This window comes from Pseudophryne corroboree, chromosome 1 (assembly GCF_028390025.1).
Source record: "Pseudophryne corroboree isolate aPseCor3 chromosome 1, aPseCor3.hap2, whole genome shotgun sequence".
NCBI lineage: Eukaryota > Metazoa > Chordata > Amphibia > Anura > Myobatrachidae > Pseudophryne > Pseudophryne corroboree.
This window is the reverse complement of record NC_086444.1, coordinates 119,744,622-119,763,112: the sequence shown is the minus strand read 5'-3', so window position 1 is coordinate 119,763,112 and position 18,491 is coordinate 119,744,622. Positions and strand designations below refer to the sequence as shown.

The 18,491-nt window shown below is 43.8% G+C and overlaps 1 protein-coding gene across 3 annotated transcripts in view; it reads left to right on the top strand.

Moving 5' to 3' along the window:
• Positions 1 to 17,823, top strand: part of IL6ST (interleukin 6 cytokine family signal transducer) — a 127,990-nt gene extending 110,167 nt beyond the window's left edge. For all 3 annotated transcript variants that reach the window (XM_063962519.1, XM_063962511.1, XM_063962528.1), the window contains 6 exons: positions 8,179 to 8,280; positions 8,946 to 9,092; positions 11,958 to 12,098; positions 12,688 to 12,784; positions 12,998 to 13,079; positions 14,313 to 17,823. In XM_063962519.1, the coding sequence (XP_063818589.1) occupies positions 8,179 to 8,280; positions 8,946 to 9,092; positions 11,958 to 12,098; positions 12,688 to 12,784; positions 12,998 to 13,079; positions 14,313 to 14,975 (1,232 nt within the window). In that variant the 3' untranslated portion in view covers positions 14,976 to 17,823. The remainder of the gene's footprint in view (positions 1 to 8,178; positions 8,281 to 8,945; positions 9,093 to 11,957; positions 12,099 to 12,687; positions 12,785 to 12,997; positions 13,080 to 14,312) is intronic.
• The last annotated feature ends 668 nt before the right edge of the window (positions 17,824 to 18,491 follow it).

Here is an 18,491-nt window from a genome sequence, read left to right as displayed (position 1 = left end):
GCTGTTAGCCCTGGCTTCAGCCAGGCGTGTCTCAGAATTGGCGGCTTTATCCTATAAAAGCCCTTACCTAATTTTTCATACGGACAGGGCAGAATTGAGGACTCGTCCTCAATTTCTCCCTAAGGTGGTTTCAGCGTTTCACTTAAACCAGCCTATTGTGGTACCTGCGGCTACTAGGGACTTGGAGGATTCCAAGTTGCTGGACGTAGTCAGGGCCCTGAAAATATGTTTCCAGGACGGCTGGAGTCAGAAATTCTGACTCTCTGTTTATCCTGTATGCACCCAACAAGCTGGGTGCTCCTGCTTCTAAGCAGACTATTGCTCGTTGGATTTGTAGTACAATTCAGCTTGCACATTCTGTGGCAGGCCTGCCACAGCCAAAATCTGTAAAAGCCCATTCCACACGGAAAGTGGGCTCATCTTGGGCGGCTGCCCGAGGGGTCTCGGCTTTACAACTTTGCCGAGCAGCTACTTGGTCAGGGGCAAACACGTTTGCTAAATTCTACAAATTTGATACCCTGGCTGAGGAGGACCTGGAGTTCTCTCATTCGGTGCTGCAGAGTCATCCGCACTCTCTCGCCCGTTTGGGAGCTTTGGTATAATCCCCATGGTCCTTTCGGAGTCCCCAGCATCCACTAGGACGTCAGAGAAAATAAGAATTTACTTACCGATAATTCTATTTCTCATAGTCCGTAGTGGATGCTGGGCGCCCATCCCAAGTGCGGATTGTCTGCAATACTTGTACATAGTTATTGTTACAAAAATCGGGTTATTATTGTTGTGAGCCATCTTTTCAGAGGCTCCTCTGTTATCATGCTGTTACCTGGGTTCAGATCACAAGTTGTACGGTGTGATTGGTGTGGCTGGTATGAGTCTTACCCGGGATTCAAAATCCTTCCTTATTGTGTACGCTCGTCCGGGCACAGTATCCTAACTGAGGCTTGGAGGAGGGTCATAGGGGGAGGAGCCAGTGCACACCAGGTAGTCCTAAAGCTTTTACTTTTGTGCCCAGTCTCCTGCGGAGCCGCTATTCCCCATGGTCCTTTCGGAGTCCCCAGCATCCACTACGGACTATGAGAAATAGAATTATCGGTAAGTAAATTCTTATTATATATATATATATATATATATATATATATATATATATATATATATATATATATATATATATATAAACACACCTTAGTACTATTTTACTGAGTCGTGCAAGTTGTCTGTCTTTGTCTGTTGTATTGTCAGTCTGCATAATGAGTAAGGCACCAGCAAAAACTAAAAAGCAGTTTCACTGCAATGTCTGTAAGAGTGTGTTACCGGATGGATCCTACCACATGTACAGTATGTTTTCTGGATTCAGCTACGAATACAATTTCTGCTCCGGTTTCAAAGCCGGTTTCATCCCCGGACCCTCCATGGGCTATGCTAACAAATGTCATGGCTGGATTGCAATCAGAATTGGCCGCCGCTCGACAAGAGCGGGAAGCGGCAAGATCTGAGTCTAGGGTGAGACCGCTAGAACTACTGGAGGGGTAGAAGGGATAAATTTCATTTGTCTTATGATTTACCGGTTTCTGCTATGTTGCATTCTGACGATTCTATGCCAGACCTCACTGCACAAGATGAGGGTGAGGAGGGCGAAGTGGACCAGCAGTCAGAATCAGAATCAGCTTGGCCAGGTATACTTACGTATACTAGGAATTTGTCTTCGAATTGCTATACAACAGCCAAGTAGGTAACAGGTAAGCAGGTGTGTGTGTGTGTGTGTGTGTGTGTGTGTGGGGGCGGGGGGGGGGGGGGGCGGCAAGTAAAGTTACACAGATAGGTATACCGTAGGGACACAAGTGAGTTACATGTACGTCTAGTCAGTCAATGGTCAGGAGTTCAGCAGGCGGACAGCTTGGGGAAAGAAACTTTTGAGGCTTCTGGTGGATCTGGCGGGGACAGCCCTGTAACGCCTGCCTGAAGGAAGCAAGTTAAACATGCTGTGGCCGGGGTGTAGCTGGTCTTTTACTATCTTCATTGCCCGCTTTTTAGCTCTGGACAAGTACAGGTCCTGGACTGAGGGAAGGTCGGCCCCGATGATCTTCTCTGCGGTTCTGACCACCTTTTGGAGCCTGCATATGTCCCTCGCGCTGGCGGAGCTGTACCATACGAGTATCAAGGAGCACAGTACCGACTCCACAATCGCGGAGTAGAAGAGGAGCAGGAGCTTCTGTGGGATGTTGAACTTCCTTAGTTGCCTGAGGAAGAACAACCTCTGCTGCGCTTTCCCAACAGTGGCGTCAGTGTTGGACCCCCATTTAAGGTCCCTGGAGATTGTGGTCCCTAGAAACTTGAAGGAGTCCACTAGCGATACCACACTGTCAGCAATAGTGAAGATTTTGACAGCCCAGGCATTGATAATCTCATCAGACCAGTGCGTCAGTCTCTGCAGTTTACAGAAACTGAGGAGCCTCTGACAAATGATGATGTCGTCTTTACTAAACGAAAGAGATCTCCAGTGTGTTTTCCTGTTTCGGAATCTCTTAATAAGATGTTAGTAGAAACACGAAAGAATCCAGATAAACGGTTTTCTATACCTCGCAGATTTAATTCTAGTTACCCGTTTCCAGAGTCTGTGACATGTACATGGGAGAATCCGCCAATGGTGGATTCGTCTGTGTCAAAACTTACAAAGAAATTAACCATACCAGTACCAACGGCTACTACGCTTAAAGACCCTTCAGACCGTAAAATAGAAGCTATGCTAAAGTCCATGTATATAGCAGCAGGAGTGTTGCTTAGACCTGGGTTGGTTGGCATTTGGGTTACTAAGGCGCTAATTGTATGGATAACAGAACTGAAGTCTGCCCTACATGACGATCACCTTATACTTCTTGCTGATGAAATCTGTGAAGTTGCTGAGTATCTATGTACAGCTTCTACTGACGGCTGTCAGCTCACTTCTCGCATTTCATCGTCGCTAGTTACAGTACGACGAGCACTCTGGCTGCGTTCTTGGCAAGCGGACGGAGAGGTCAAAAGAGGTATAGAGGCGTTACCTTACGGTGGCGAGAAGTTGTTTGGTCCTGAATTGGACAAGTGGATTTCTGAGGCCACGGGAGGAAAGTCTGTTTTCTTACCATTGCCTCCAACGGTACCTAGACGGAAATACTCTGGCCCGGCGTTCAAATCCTTTAGACCTCAGCCCTTTCGAGGCCGTGGTAGAGGAACAGCCACGCCTGGTAGACGAGGTCGAGGACGTGGTTTCCAACAAACCAACACCAGTCGTCAGGACGCTAAGGTCACCGACAAGCCAGTGGTATGACGGGCTCCCAGCCCATCTCGGATCTTCAATTGTGGGAGCACGCCTTCAGACGTTCCATTTGGCGTGGTTCCAGACGTCCACAGATGGGTGGATCCGCAATTTAGTGTTAAAAGGTTACAAAATAGAGTTGGACTGTCTCCCGCCCCTGCGGTTTTTAAAGACAGGACTGCCTCTGTCGGACGACAAGAGGGTGGTTCTGCAAATTGCCATTCAGTCTCTGCTGGATTCAGCAGTTTTGATTCCGGTTCCTGTACACCAACAAGGTCAGGGTTATTATTCCAGTCTGTTTGTGGTACCAAAGCCGGATGGCTCAGTCAGGCCAATATTGAACTTAAAGGGCCTCAATCAGTACGTCACTTACTACAGATTCAAGATGGAATCTCTGAGGTCAGTAATTGTAGGTTTAGAGCCACAGGAATTCCTGATTGCGCTGGATCTCAAGGAATGCGTACTTACACATTCCGATTTGGCCACCTCATCAGAGGTTCTTGCGTTTTGCAATACGGCAGAACCATTACCAGTTTCAGGCTCTACCGTTTCGCCTCTCGTCAGCGCCTCGGGTGTTCACCAAAGTGATGTCTGTGATGATAGCTCATCTCAGATACCTGGGAGTGATAATAGTTCCGTACTTGGACGATTTGCTCATCAAAGCTCCATCTCAACAGATGCTCCTCCAACATGCGTTGCTAACGTACAATGTACTAATTCAGCACGGTTGGATTGTCAACTTCAAGAAATCACATCTAATTCCGTCTCAACGACTTCAATTCCTAGGTATGATTCTCGATACGGTAAATCAAAGAATTTACTTACCAGAACAGAAAGTACAGATTATTCGTCATCTGGTACAATTAGTGCTCAAGCCACGCAGTGTCTCGGTACATTTGTGCATTCGCCTCTTAGGCACAATGGTGGCGGCTTTCGAAGCGCTTCAGTTCGGAAGATTTCACTCACGTCCTTTTCAACTGGATGTGCTCGCACAGTGGTCGGGCTCGCATCTGCAGATTCACCACAGGGTGAGGTTGTCGCCACGGGCCAGGGTATCTCTACTCTGGTGGCTCAAAGTACACAATCTAACCGCAGGGAAACGGTTCGGCGCCTGGAATTGGATAATTCTAACGACGGACGCGAGTCTCAGAGGTTGGGGAGCTGTAGTTCAAAATTGTCAGCTCCAGTGTCTCTGGGCGGATCACGAAAGATTGCTGTCTATAAATGTCCTGGAACTCCGGGCAATTTACAATGCACTACGACAAGCAGTGCACATGCTTCGGTCTCAGACTGTCCAGGTGCAGTCAGACAACGTGACGGCGGTCGCGTACATCAACAAACAAGGAGGAACGAGAAGCCGCATGGCAATGCGGGAAGTAGCTCGAATCCTCAATTGGGCCGAGCATCACCAAGTGATATTGTCGGCAGTGTTCATTCCGGGAGTGGACAACTGGGAGGCGGATTATCTCAGCCGTCAGGATTTTCATCCAGGAGAATGGGCATTAAATCCAGAAGTGTTTCATATGTTGGTCCAGAGGTGGGGTTACCCTCAAGTGGACCTGATGGCATCTCGCCACAATCACCAAACGCCCCAGTATGTGTCCAGAACGCGAGATCCAAAGGCAGTGGCGGTGGATGCTCTCACAATCGCGTGGCCGTACAGCCTCGTGTATCTGTTTCCACTGTTTCCGCTGCTCCCTCTGTTGCTAAAACGGATCAAAAGAGAGTCCGCCACAGTCATACTAGTGGCGCCTCATTGGCCTCGGAGAGCTTGGTTCTCGGATCTCCGCGGACTACTCGCAGACGATCCTTGGCCGCTCCCACTTCGTCCGGACCTGTTACAACAGGGTCCGTTCCTTTACCCCAATTTACCGCGGCTGCATTTGACGGGGTGGCTGTTGAGACCGCCCTCTTAAGAAGAGAGGGCATTCCAGAATCGGTTATACCAACCATGTTACATGCTAGGAAGCCAGTTACGGCAGCTCATTATTACAGAATTTGGCGTGCCTATCTAGGTTGGTGTGAAGCTCGGAAGTTTCCGACATCATCTTTCAAGTTATCCCGTCTTTTGTTATTTCTACAGACGGGGTTAGATGGAGGACTGCGTTTATCTACACTAAAGGTGCAGGTATCTGCTTTGTCAATTTACTTTCAAAGACGATTGGCTCTATTGCCGTCTGTACACACCTTTCTGCAAGGTGTCCTCAGAGTACAGCCTCCATTCATTCCACCTACAGCGCCATGGGACTTGAATCTGGTTTTAGATTTCTTACAGTCTTCATATTTTGAACCCTTACAGCAGGTGGATATTAAGTTTCTCACTTGGAAAACAATTTTTCTACTAGCCTTAGCTTCGGCAAGGCGTGTTTCAGATTTGGGTGCCTTGTCATGCAAACCACCGTATTTGGTGTTTCATGATGACAGAGCGGGACTTCGGACGAATCCCGCTTTCTTACCAAAGGTAGTGTCATCTTTTCACATCAATCAACCAATAGTAGTTCCTGTGTTAACAGGACATTCTGGAACTTTGGATGTGGTACGCTCATTACGCGTTTATGTATCCCGAACGTCTACAGTTCGTAAGACGGATACGTTATTTGTTCTCTATGATGCTGCCAAGATGGGTTGGCCAGCTTCTAAGCAGACCTTATCCAGATGGATAAAACTGACCATACGTCAAGCTTACCTTCATGCTAGGTTACAGCCGCCTACATCAGTAACAGCTCATTCCACACGTTCTGTGGGAACTTCATGGGCAGCTGGTCGTGGGGCTTCTACGACGCAGCTTTGCCGTGCGGCTACATGGTCATCAGTGCACACGTTTGTGCGCTTTTACAAGTTTGATACGTTTGCGGCATCAGCATCTAGCTTTGGCCGCCTAGTGTTACAGGTGCCAAACAGCTCTCCCGCCCACGGGGGAAGCTTTGGTACGTCCCAAGAGTACTCCAGTGACCCCTAGTGGATGAAAAAGAAAATAGGATTTTGGTACTTACCAGGTAAATCCTTTTCTTTGAATCCATAGGGGGCACTGGACGCCCACCCAGAGCAGTTTTTACCTGGTTTGTGTTAAGTTCAGGGGATTTTATTGTAACACATTCTCACAGACTGGTTCAAAGTTTCAAGTTCTATCGGTTATGGTGCCAACTGTTTAGTTGTCAGTAACGTTATGTGTCAACTTTATTGTTGGCCGTTATGTTATATGTAATTCTCCATTGTCAACCTCTCTATAGCTCCTGTTCGGCTCAGTAAAAAACACTGTACCTCAGTGTTTTTTACTGAGCCGAACAGGAGCTATAGAGAGGTTGACAATGGAGAATTACATATAACATAACGGCCAACAATAAAGTTGACACATAACGTTACTGACAACTAAACAGTTGGCACCATAACCGATAGAACTTGAAACTTTGAACCAGTCTGTGAGAATGTGTTACAATAAAATCCCCTGAACTTACCACAAATCAGGTAAAAACTGCTCTGGGATATGGAGGGGAGGAGAGTTCTAAATTTAAATATTCAGTGCCCTGTTCCTGCGGAAGCCGTCCATATCCCAAGAGTACTCCAGTGCCCCCTATGGATTCAAAGAAAAGGATTTACCTGGTAAGTACCAAAATCCTATTTTTGTGTCAGCTTGTTTTTTTGCCTATCAGACACCATCATCACACACCTGATTTTTGGTGCCTTTTGTCTATTTATGAGGCTACCTTTTGTTCATTTGTCTGAAAAAACCTATTGGATGTTTTTACTCTACTTGTGGTGAAGACTGATGTATTGCACACCACACTGCTCTCCCCTCCAAGGTGTTTACAATCAGTCTTTTGTTGGACTCTATGGTGGTAATTCCAAGTTGATTGCAGCAGGAAAATTTTTAGCAGTTGGTCAAAACCATTTGCCCTGCAGGGGGGGCAGATATAACATTTGCAGAGAGAGTTAGATTTGGGTGGGTGATTTTTGTTTCTGTGCAGGGTAAATACTGGCTGCTTTATTTTTACACTGCAAATTAGATTGCAGATTGAACACACCCCACCCAAATCTAACTCCTCTCTGCACATGTTAAATCTGCCTCCCCTGCAGTGCACATGGTTTTGGCCAACTGCTAAAAAATTTCCTGCTCCGATCAACTTGGAATTACCCCCTATATACGATGTCATCTAAACCTTGCTTGAGCCTGTGAATAACACAGTCCATTCTGATTCTGAGAGGGGTACTCCCCTTTCTCCTAATGTTTGAGGTATCCTTACTTCCGGAGACTGGTCTGCTTCAGTCTTTGAAGTTGATGGATTCTGGTTTGCGATCCCATTGTTCGAGTACCTGATTTGCAGGCCTCTCCTATGCCATCTTGCCCATGGGAGGATGCTACGGGAGAGGAAACCATACCTGTGAACTTGACATTCCCAGTTTGAAGAGCTCTGCTGATACTGGATCTTCAAAGGCAGTAGGTGGATCTCTTTAGATTTACTCTTCTAATACGGTTTCATCTCTCTCACGTTGTCTGTCTGGACTCCCAGTAACCGTAGCTGCTGAGAAGGCATCAGTGACTCTTGCTGGAAGTTAACATTTCTATTTGGTACTACCTGAAATTTTGTAACCGTTTCTTGCAACGTTCTGCACCCAGAGGTCCTGTGCAGAAAGCATCCAAGTCTCCCACATATTCTGACAACCTGCTCCCTACAAGGTCTGTTGGAGGCTGTGTTCTTTCGCAGTCATTGAGGATTTTAGGTCAAGTTTTTTTGTTTTTGTTTTCTCTCTGCTTTTTTCTCTCTGCTAAGCTGACAGTGTCAGCCCGTATATCTGGGCTACCATGGAGTCTGATGAAGAAATACTGTTTGCTATTCAGAAAGTGCTGTGGCTTTGTTAACCATTTACCTTTTTATCCTTGTTTTAAGGTGACCTGCAACCGTATACATACTATCTGATCCAAGTTCATCCTTTATATAATGATGGTCAGGAAAGGCCGGGACGCGTGGCGGCATATCTTGAACAGAAACGTAAGTATAAAAGGTGGAAAATACAGACTCGGCTTTACTCTTTTAAGTATTGTTTTCTGAGGTATTTGATGTCTACCGCTGCTTATGCCTAGCATTACTTCTACATTTTTTGCGAGATATATAGTTTTTGGCTAATCGGCTACATTGCAAGTAACCGTTTTTTGTTGCTGTTGGCCTGTTAGCAGGAAGGCACAGAGGTGCATATTTGCAGATGATTGGTTGGTTGCAACCAGAGTTGTATGTTTTTCTTTATGGTGTGCTCATCTTTTTTTAAAGCAGTTCAGTAACTGATTGATATATAGGCCTGGATATACAGATGTGCCCACATCCAACTTACCCGCGAATTTGCCACGATGGCGACTATTTGTGCCTGCCCTCAACCCGCCCTTGGGAATGTAGGCACCATGTGATCCTGTGGATCGCAGTGCCCACAAACTTCCATGAGCACGCTAATCACCGCAAATGACCAGTGCTGGCCACGATTAGCCTGTAAGGTTAAAGAGACGCATTTATATTTTTACTACGCAAACTAAAAAGAGCGCCCCCAGGCTAAATACATAGCTAGTTTATCAAATACCAGCAGTTGGTGCTGAACCAGAAGATGAAGTCCGCTGGGCTGCTACTTCCAGATAACAAATGGTTCTGAATTCTCTTGCTCTCTGCAGCACCCGCAGTTGGACCTACTGTTTATTCAAAGCCGGTGGAGAAGACCAGAGCTGTCCTGCAGTGGGATCCACTTCCTCTGGAGAAGCGCAATGGCTTCATCAGATATTATATTGTGAAATATTCAGCTGTGAATGGTGCAGAACACAGTAAGTGTGCAGATAATCTATACATACTGTACGTATAAATGCCGATATATGTATGCAGAACCTTTGCTGTAAGATTGAGAGTTCATGCATAATACTAAGATATAGGGGTATATTCAATAAGAGTCGGGTCCATTCCGACATGCAGTTGTCGGAATGGACCCGACAACCCCTATTCAAAGAGCGGCCAAATCCGACTGTCTGATTTGGCCGCTCCCGATGTCTTGTCCTGCCGCTGCTGTCAGCGGGTGCCGGGTGCGCTGACAGCAGTGGCGGTGGGAGCTGCTAGTGGTGCCGAGAAGGGCCTGGGGCGGGGGAGAGCTGTCAGCAGCTGCCGAGTCTGCGGTGGTGGGCGCAGCAGCGGAGGAGGGGAGGAGGAGACGGGGCGAGCAGCGGCTGCATCGGTGGAGGCTCACGGCAGTGTCCACCCGGCTCCGGCAAGCGGGACCTCGCTTGCTGGAGCCAGGTGGACGCTGCCGCTGGGTTCCTGCTCTCCCCGCTACAGCGCTGCTCCCCCCGTCTCCTGCTCTCAGATCCCTCATCTCAATCCGACTTTTTTTTAAAGTCGGATTGAGATTGTCGGAAACGGTGCTAAAACCGGTCCGGTTTGGCCTCGCTTCCGACAATGCACGCTGATCGGCGGCTTCAGACGCCGATCAGCGTGCATTCCGACAAGTCGGGTTTCCCGACTTGTCGGAATAAACGGGGCCCTAATGAATAGGTCGGAACCCCTTCCGACCTAAAACTGTCGGAAACTGCCGTTTTTCCAACAAGACGGCAGCTTCCGACAGTTATTGAATATACCCCATAGTAAATACTGACATTCCTAAGTTCTGCTGTCTCTGCTATTGCTCACTGATAGCTTCTACACTGAAGTATTCTGATCTGAGCAGAGCATTGTTCTTTATACTAAGAACAAATACATTTACTGTGGGAAGGATTTTTGAAAATCAAATCTCGGGGAGAGATAAAATAACAACCATTCAACTTCTGTCATTTTACAGGTTGTGTTAGCAAAGTGAGTTATAAGCTGATTGTTTGTGTTCTGTATCTTTTCAAGATTGATAAACCTCCCCATGTATATGTTGATGGAAATCTAAAAATATAGGGGCAGATTTAACAAGGAATATTCTTGTTATTACTCATTATGAATGATAAAGGGTGCCCCAGCCAATCAGCTCCTAGCTGTCATGTGTTTTGGAAAAAGAAAAAAAAAGGTAGCAGATTGGCTGGAGCACCATATATCAGTCGTAAGGAGTGATCACAAGAATATCACTCGTTGTTAAATCTGTCACCTAATTCCATTTTATACAGGGAGGTTTTATAAAATGTTGTAGATGCATCAAGTACCAACCAATCAGCTTCTGTCACTTTTCTAACGCAGCCTGTAAAATGGCAGAAAGGAGCTGATTGGTTGGTACTTGAGCTCTTGATAAATCTTCCCCCATATATGGTGATGAAAATAGTTTCTCAGTGGAGATGATGGAAATCTCCCAAATCTGACTCCCGAACTATTTGTTCTGCATTTATCTGTAAGGTGATGCATGTTTCCTCCTGTGGCAATAAGGACGAGTGTCTCCCTAAAAGAGCATGCCAGCTTGCAAAAGTAATAGACACTTGATAGAAATATTCTTTAAAAAAGTGCTACACCTGGCGCTTCAGGAAGGCACAATCCATATGACTATAACATATATGTTTTATTAATATAAAAATCAAGTATAAAAATACAAATAATACTCCCGGGAGCTAATTAGTCACAGCTAGTATACACAATTATAGCATAGAGCATTTCTTGTAACATTAATTGCGATGTATGTCTGTTGTTACTATAGTTTCACACAGTCTCAAAAATTGTAGACGTCCATTACAGGACAATGGCAGATTACAGTATATAGTCATTTTAATCATTCTTAATAGACTCACATGTACGGATCATTAGGATACTCTGCTCCTTCCTTATGATGAATCCACAGTAATATCCTGTGTGTAAATAGAGAACTCTGTACCTGTGACACTGTACGGTGGGGGTCTGGTAACTTGAGACTTGGCACGGTCCCGGCAGAGGTAACCCCAGATCACACTGTCCCTTGCGGGTGTGTGAAGATGGTCACTAACGCTAGAAAGCGCATTGGGGAATTCAGAGGTACCTTGCTGTAAATCCAGCTCTTTTATAACTTAATAGAAATACTGCCTTCATTGTGTTTTTGCTGCTGCAGTATATCCACTTGTATACCACAGAGCGTACATAGAAGGGCAACTAAAATGGTGCATGGCCTACATCACAAAACTTACCTGGAGAGAGTAAAAGATATTAACATGTTTAATTTGGATGAGAGAAGGAAAAGGGGGGACATGATAGAAGCTTTCAAATATGTCAATGGTTATAACAAGGTCCAGGAGGGACACATTCTTCAAAGGAAGGGAAGTAATAGAACACAATGACATGCACTGAGACTGGAGGGGGGAGGTTCAGGGGAAACTTGAGGAAAAATGACTTCACAGAAAGGGTAGTGGACAAGTGGTATAGCCTCCCGTCAGAGGTGGTAAAAGCTAATACAGTAGAGCATTTTAAACAAGCACGGGATAGACGTAAGGATATCCTTACAAAGAAATAAGGATCAGATGGGGTTTGAGGTAACAATATGGTTAAAAAAGGGCCAGACTAGATCGGCCAAGTGGTTCTTATCTGCTGTCACATTCTATGTTTCTATGTAATCTTGTCAGTTTGCACTAAAGTATAGAAGGAGGCTTGAGGGAAAACAGTGAAATTGTGTTTGTGTGGGGGGTGGGGTGAGGGTAGAAATGTGTCTTTTGTGCCATGTGATGTGTCAGGAGATTTAATAATACAACTCTTGCATTGTTTTTCAGGTATCCTAGTCAATGCGACACAAACATCGTATACCCTCACTAACTTACTTGGTAAGACAGTGTACAGAGTCTCTGTAACGGCACACAATGATAAAGGAGGCACGGAGGGGATGTCCAGCACTTTCGTAACCCATGAGTTGGGTAAGAACCACCATCGCAATTGTTAAAATTCAGGACAACCAAAAGTCAATTTAGTTTTACTGCCAAAAAACAAGTATTACACCACTTCCCCAATATTATTGGGAGGGAGGGGGGCTACTTACACATAGAAACGAAAAACATATACAGTAGATATTATTAATAACAAATAGCAAAGTTTTCAAGCAGTACCCAAGACATTTTTGCCTTTACTTTGTCACCTGTTTGGATAACAGTCCTTTCTTTGAATTAATAATACTATAGCACTGATTGTATGGCCACTGCCCGTATCATCACAATCCCACTGATCTTCCCACATGTTCCATTTTCTCTGGATTCTATTGTTGAGAATCCATCACAATGAATTTTAAATCTCTCTATATAGAATTCCTGGTACAAAGTGTGAGCTTCCTGACGTAACATTCATAGGTAGAACTATTCCACATTGTCCTGAAAAGCAGCAAAACATTTATGTCCTTATTAGTCAGTAACTATGATGCTGATGCTAAATAACTATGTTCTGTGTGTTTCTCCGTACATCATTGTTCAGAGTTTTTACTTTTTTTTTTCCCACCCTCTCTTCTGCTTCTAGACACAGGAGAGATTGAGGCCATCGTGGTGTCCTCGTGTCTCGGTTTCTTACTCTTCCTGCTATTTGGTGGCCTCTTGTTTTGCAAAAAGAGAGACATGTAAGTACCAGGCGATTTTCTTGCCCACGTTCTTTTTTTAGTTTGTGGGGGCTAAATAAAGACTACATAAGCAAATACTCATCACAGGCCAAAGGGAAGTGAGGCAAGTCCCCACAGCATTGTATATTCTGGTCATTCTGGTTACACTGATGGCTTCATTTGCTTGGACACAAAGTGATATCCAATGTTTTCTTTTCATGTTTTCCCTTTTAGGATTAAGAAGCACATTTGGCCGAACGTTCCAGATCCCTCGAAAAGTAACATTGCCCAGTGGTCCCCTCACACACCGAGCAGGGTAAGATCATAGTGTTTATACCCTCTAACCCAGAGGTTCCTAAACACGGTACTCAAGGCAACCTAACGGTCCAGGTTTTAGTATATCCATGGCTCAGCACATATGGCTAAATCAGATTGACTGAGGTACTAATTAAGTCACCTGTGGCCAAGCATGGATGTACTTGAAAACCTGAACTGTTAGTGTACCTTGAGGGCTGCGTTTTGGTAACCATTCCCGTCTCTTGATCACAGAGACCTTTGTTACCTTCAGGAAGCGGTCTGGTTGAACCTATTAGCTGGATATCTCAGTGGAAGCACCTTATAATATCAGTTACAGATTTACTAAATAAACCTGAATAGCACGTAAGCATATAAGGAATAAATCCACACACTTGACTGGGGTTCTCCATTAGGATGAGAATAAAAAGGATTTAAAAACTTACAACGTGTTTAGTAATCCAGTGGTGAGTTTTGCACCACAGCTTTCCTGCATCCGTTCATGGGTCCCTCACATCACTGCTTTGTGCTGTTGGTGGCCCCTGCGCCTTCCACTATCTAACTCTGTCTGTAGCTTCCTACTTATCGGCATTCTCACTCCCCTAAATAATGACTGTATCACTGCCTTAAGCAACACTGTTCTTACTAACACAATGAGTGACTGGTCACTACATCCAACAAGATCGTCTCACTCCGCTACTGAAATACCCTGTGCTGTTGTGAGTATTGTGATGATCTCGTTAGCTATACAGTCTTCAGCTTCCAACATAGGTTTACTGATTAGTAATCTGTTAAAAAAATAAAATAAAATTGTTATTGAATGTATCATTGTTTAATGGTTATTAAAGAACATTATTTTAGATACCCAGTCCTTTTGATGAAGTGTCTTCCATGTCAGCCAACAGTAGTCATACACGTGTCGGTACTGCTGCTTCTATATCCCTGTTCCCAGATGTAGCTGTACTGTGGCACGGGTCTACTATGCTTGGCCGGCTGTCGGGGTCCCAGTGCCGGTATCCCGACTGCCGGAATGCCAGCAGCGGGGCAAGCGCAAAAGAGCTCCTTGCGGGCTCGCTACACACGCCACGCTATTTATTCTCCCCCCAGGGGTGTTGTGGAGACCCCAAGAGGGAAAATATTTGTCAGTATGCTGAGCGCCGGTATCCCGACAGCCGGGATATCGATTGCCACTGTGTGCTGCCTGTAGATGCATATGGTTGAAATAATATATGTATATTTTTTTTATTATCTGCAGCATGACTCAAAAAGCCAACCATTTCAAGATGATAGTTTTACTGATGTCAGCGTGGTAGAGATCACTGCTACTAAGAAGTCCAACAGTGAACAAGACCTAAAGTCTATGGACCTAATGAAACAGAATACCTCGGAGGGCCTGAGCAGTGGCATTGGTGGCTCGTCCTGCATGTCACAGCAGCTGAGCCTTTCTGAAAGAGATGAAGTAGAATCTGCACAGAACACTTCCAGCAATGTGCAGTATTCTACAGTGATTATCAGTGGATACAGAGGCCAGCAGCCAACTGCTGTGGTTCCACCAGTCTTTTCCAGGTCCGAATCAACCCAGCCTCTGCTCGATTCTGAGGAGAAACCTGATGAGGTGGAAGCCTTAGAAGTCAGTCCCTCAGCCACACCCAACCAGTATTTTAAACAGAACTGTTGTCCGGAGGATGGAGGCAGACCTCAGACCTTGCCACCGGAGAATCCTCCTACACAGGAGCAGTTAGCGCAGAACCAGCACCTGTCTGGTCTAAGTCAGGAAGGTGACCTTCAGGATTGTAATGCTGTACAAGACATAGGTTCTGAAAGTCGACCGACAACTTCACAGATGGACTTGGCAAGCAATGACATGAAAAGCTATTTACCACAAACTGCTAGGCGAGGAGGCTATTTGCCCCAGTAGATAGTGTTGCCAATTTTTGGACTATTGACTTTTATTTTGTTTGGGGGTTTTTTGTTCATTTTGTGCGTTATTGCTAAGGTCATGCAGTTTGACTGGAGACCAATCCAGGGCATGAAGTATAACTGGTTCAACTTTACATCGACTAATACCAAAGATATAAATGCCTTAGATTCCATTTGCTTCCAATACAGCATGATCGATACAATATCAAACAAAAGATGTGCATCATATTCAAAAGGTATACGAACAAATATTATTGTGCATTGTACCATTTAAATCCGTATTCACAGAACATTCAATTTTAATTTTTAAGTATCCAAATCTAATCTTAAAGTTCTTATTTGAAATGTATAGTACATTGATTCTGAGAAATAGGAAGGCTAGTGATTATCTGATACTACGGCAAAATATAGATGATTTGGCTATATTTTATATGCACGTTTTAAAAAATACTGTCCTCTTCTAGCAACTTTTACATAGTATATATTCATATTGTGGAACTTATAAAGACGAAAAACAGATGCATGTGTTGTCGTCTATAATGCCAAAGTGTCATTTGTAACTCAACGCCCCCACACATCAGAACGCAAATGTCTAGATGTATGCCACTACATGGTGACATAGACAGAACTTGCTGGTCTGCTTTTCTGCCATATGTGCCGCCTTTGAGTGAATGCCCTCAATAAAAGGAATTGGCATACTTAGGCTTTCAATACTGTAATACAACTTCAGTAATATTTGTGCATTTGTTTTTAAATGAACTGTACATTTTTGCTCCTAGTATATACAATGTATATTCCGCCATAGTACGTAGCATTACAAAGTCAAACTGCAATAAATTAAAGGTTTGTATTAGAGTGACATTTCAAAGACAATGTAATATACTGTTTATACCTTGTTTTAATAGGATTTAATATTGTAATTTATAAGTGATGTCCCGTTATATTAAGTAAAGCTGATGCCATCATATTGTAGCCCAGTAGAGCGCACTGGTCTACTGAGGTTACATTAGAGCTAGGAATTGGCTGGTGGCTTGATTCCTGTGTAGGCATCTGTAGCAACTCACACCTGAAAACGATATCTCGACGGATACATTTTTTTCATATAGTAATCTGAATTAATTTGTACAGTGCATAACAGCTAAAAAAGCCAGCCATTAAGACTTTGTAACAGAATAAAATGACTACATACAGTCTTTTGGAACCATTGGAAGTAGCGATATAATGTAAAATTAGCACCCTAGATAAAAAATTAAAAAAAACAGCAAGTGATGCCACAATATAACTAATATAGTATAGCAAAAGGCTGGGTTTTTTGGGGTTTTTTTTGTGAGCCGAGTAATATATAGTACATTGGACTGGACTGTATATTTATAACTTAATAGGTCCACCACAGCTGTAACAGGGCTCAATTTTGTGCTGTGCCGAACCTCACCCTGAGCGCCCACTGTTCTTATGGTGTGCAGCACCTGTAAGTGCACTGCTGTCTGGAGCTTTCTGAGAGCACTTCAGTCTGCTGTACAGGCTGCCCGTCTGGAATGTCTGAAGGTCACTCCAGCGGCACTGAAGCAATGATCCTGGCTGCATGGTGTCTTTCCAGGTACCCTTCTAGGCAGAAGTAAGGGCCCGGCAGCAGCGGTTGCACACCTCTAGTTATGGCTCTGAGGTCAACCATGTTCTTTTTAATCCCTCTGCAGCAGTTTGCCATATTAAGACTTGCTGTGTAGAAACACGTTGCGATTGGTTGATACAAACACTGGTGCAGGACTAGTGATGTCACAATATGGGCCAATTCCATTGGTAACCTTGTGGCTATGTTTCTGCACACAAATACCACAAATACCGTAATGAAATAGGTCTCCTTATTTCACACACCACCTATGAGGTGCAACCGAAATGAGCGAAGATTATTACCTAGAACATTGTGCTCTAACATGTAGATGTGTCCACATACATCTTTGCTATATCCCGCCATGTATGGCATGGTTTTGCATGCCATAGACTCAGAGATTTAGCCATGCCTTGTGATTTTTCTTAATTTGCTTCTTTAATATGTTACTTTATACATATTCTATTATGGCAAACAAAAATGTTATAATCCATCCACTCGCTACTCGTGAAAAACAGCTTATATGTGTTTTGCATATTGTGCTACATTGAGCAAAATAGCAAAGATGTTAGTGGACACACCTGTACATGCATGGTTAATATGGAACTTTGCCACTAATTGAATTTGAGATTCCATTGTGGCACTGCCCTGACTAATATGAGGCCTGAGTCATAGTTTGACGCTATTCTGATGATCACACAGTTGAGCGATTAGCGGTGGCCATACAATCACTCAGGGAGTCTGTTTGCATAATCTGATGCTGTGTATGTTTACGCAGTTGCAGAGTGCTGTGAGACTGCTCCGATGGGCATCTTAATAAAAGTTCTGGCGGCTGCTGTATTAGCATATTGTAGCACATCCGCAACCATGAAAATCGCAGCTGCGGCAGCAATAAGAAGCAACTATAAATCGGGCCCATAGTACAAGCTTCCACTGTCTAGTGTGGAGTGGGTGAGGTAACTTTTACTTTTTAATAAAACTAGAGCATAATGTCTGGGTAGCACTGAACAGTGTATTTTCCTCCTTAGTTATCTCTGAACATTTCCATATTCTGTTTTATTGGTCCTTTAAATATTTGATTTGATAACTCTCAGTGTTTTAACGGTATTAATATAAATACATGTAAATGTGTATCTTAATGTGATGTTACAGCAGTGTTAACATAATCTATAAATTTATTGTAAAAAAAATCTGAAGTAAATTTGAAATATACAAACCAAAATAAATAAATAAAACCACATTCCAGTGTGACGCAACAATTCTTTTAATGGGACAAGCCAGTCATCGTTAAAGGGATATTTATCATGTAGTAAAAGCTTTTCACTGCCTACTTTTACTAAAGGGAGACTGTATAAAAGTGCCAGTTTATAAAGGTGGAGGAGGTATTGCTCATTACAGCCAATCAGATCCTGCCTATTCTTTATCTAGTGCACTCTTGAAAATTATAGCTAGATTTTGATTGGTCGCTAGGGACAAGACCTCCACTTCTGTAAACTCACTTTAGTAAATGTACCCCTAAATGGTGCTGCACATGGGTAACAAGTAAGACTACAATACAGTAAATGAAACCGAATGAAATAAAATCAACAGCTTAAACATTTTAATATTTTTTATACAAATTATAGTTTTATTTACAAATTGTTTTGCAAAGCATTTGTTACTTTTTAGACGCATTATGGTTGAAATACAGCATTTAAATTGCCTTTATGCAGCATTGTATAAAAAATAAAATAAGAATAATGTGGTTTTTTGCATGTTGTGCACCATTTTGTTGCACAGAAGCCATGGGATGCTTTAAGCAGGAAACACGTCCTGACACTGGACTGAGCGCCAAGTAATATAATTTGTGGCATATTTGATTGAGCAACTATCCAACGGCCAGGTCTGTAATTGCAGTCGGGAGATAAC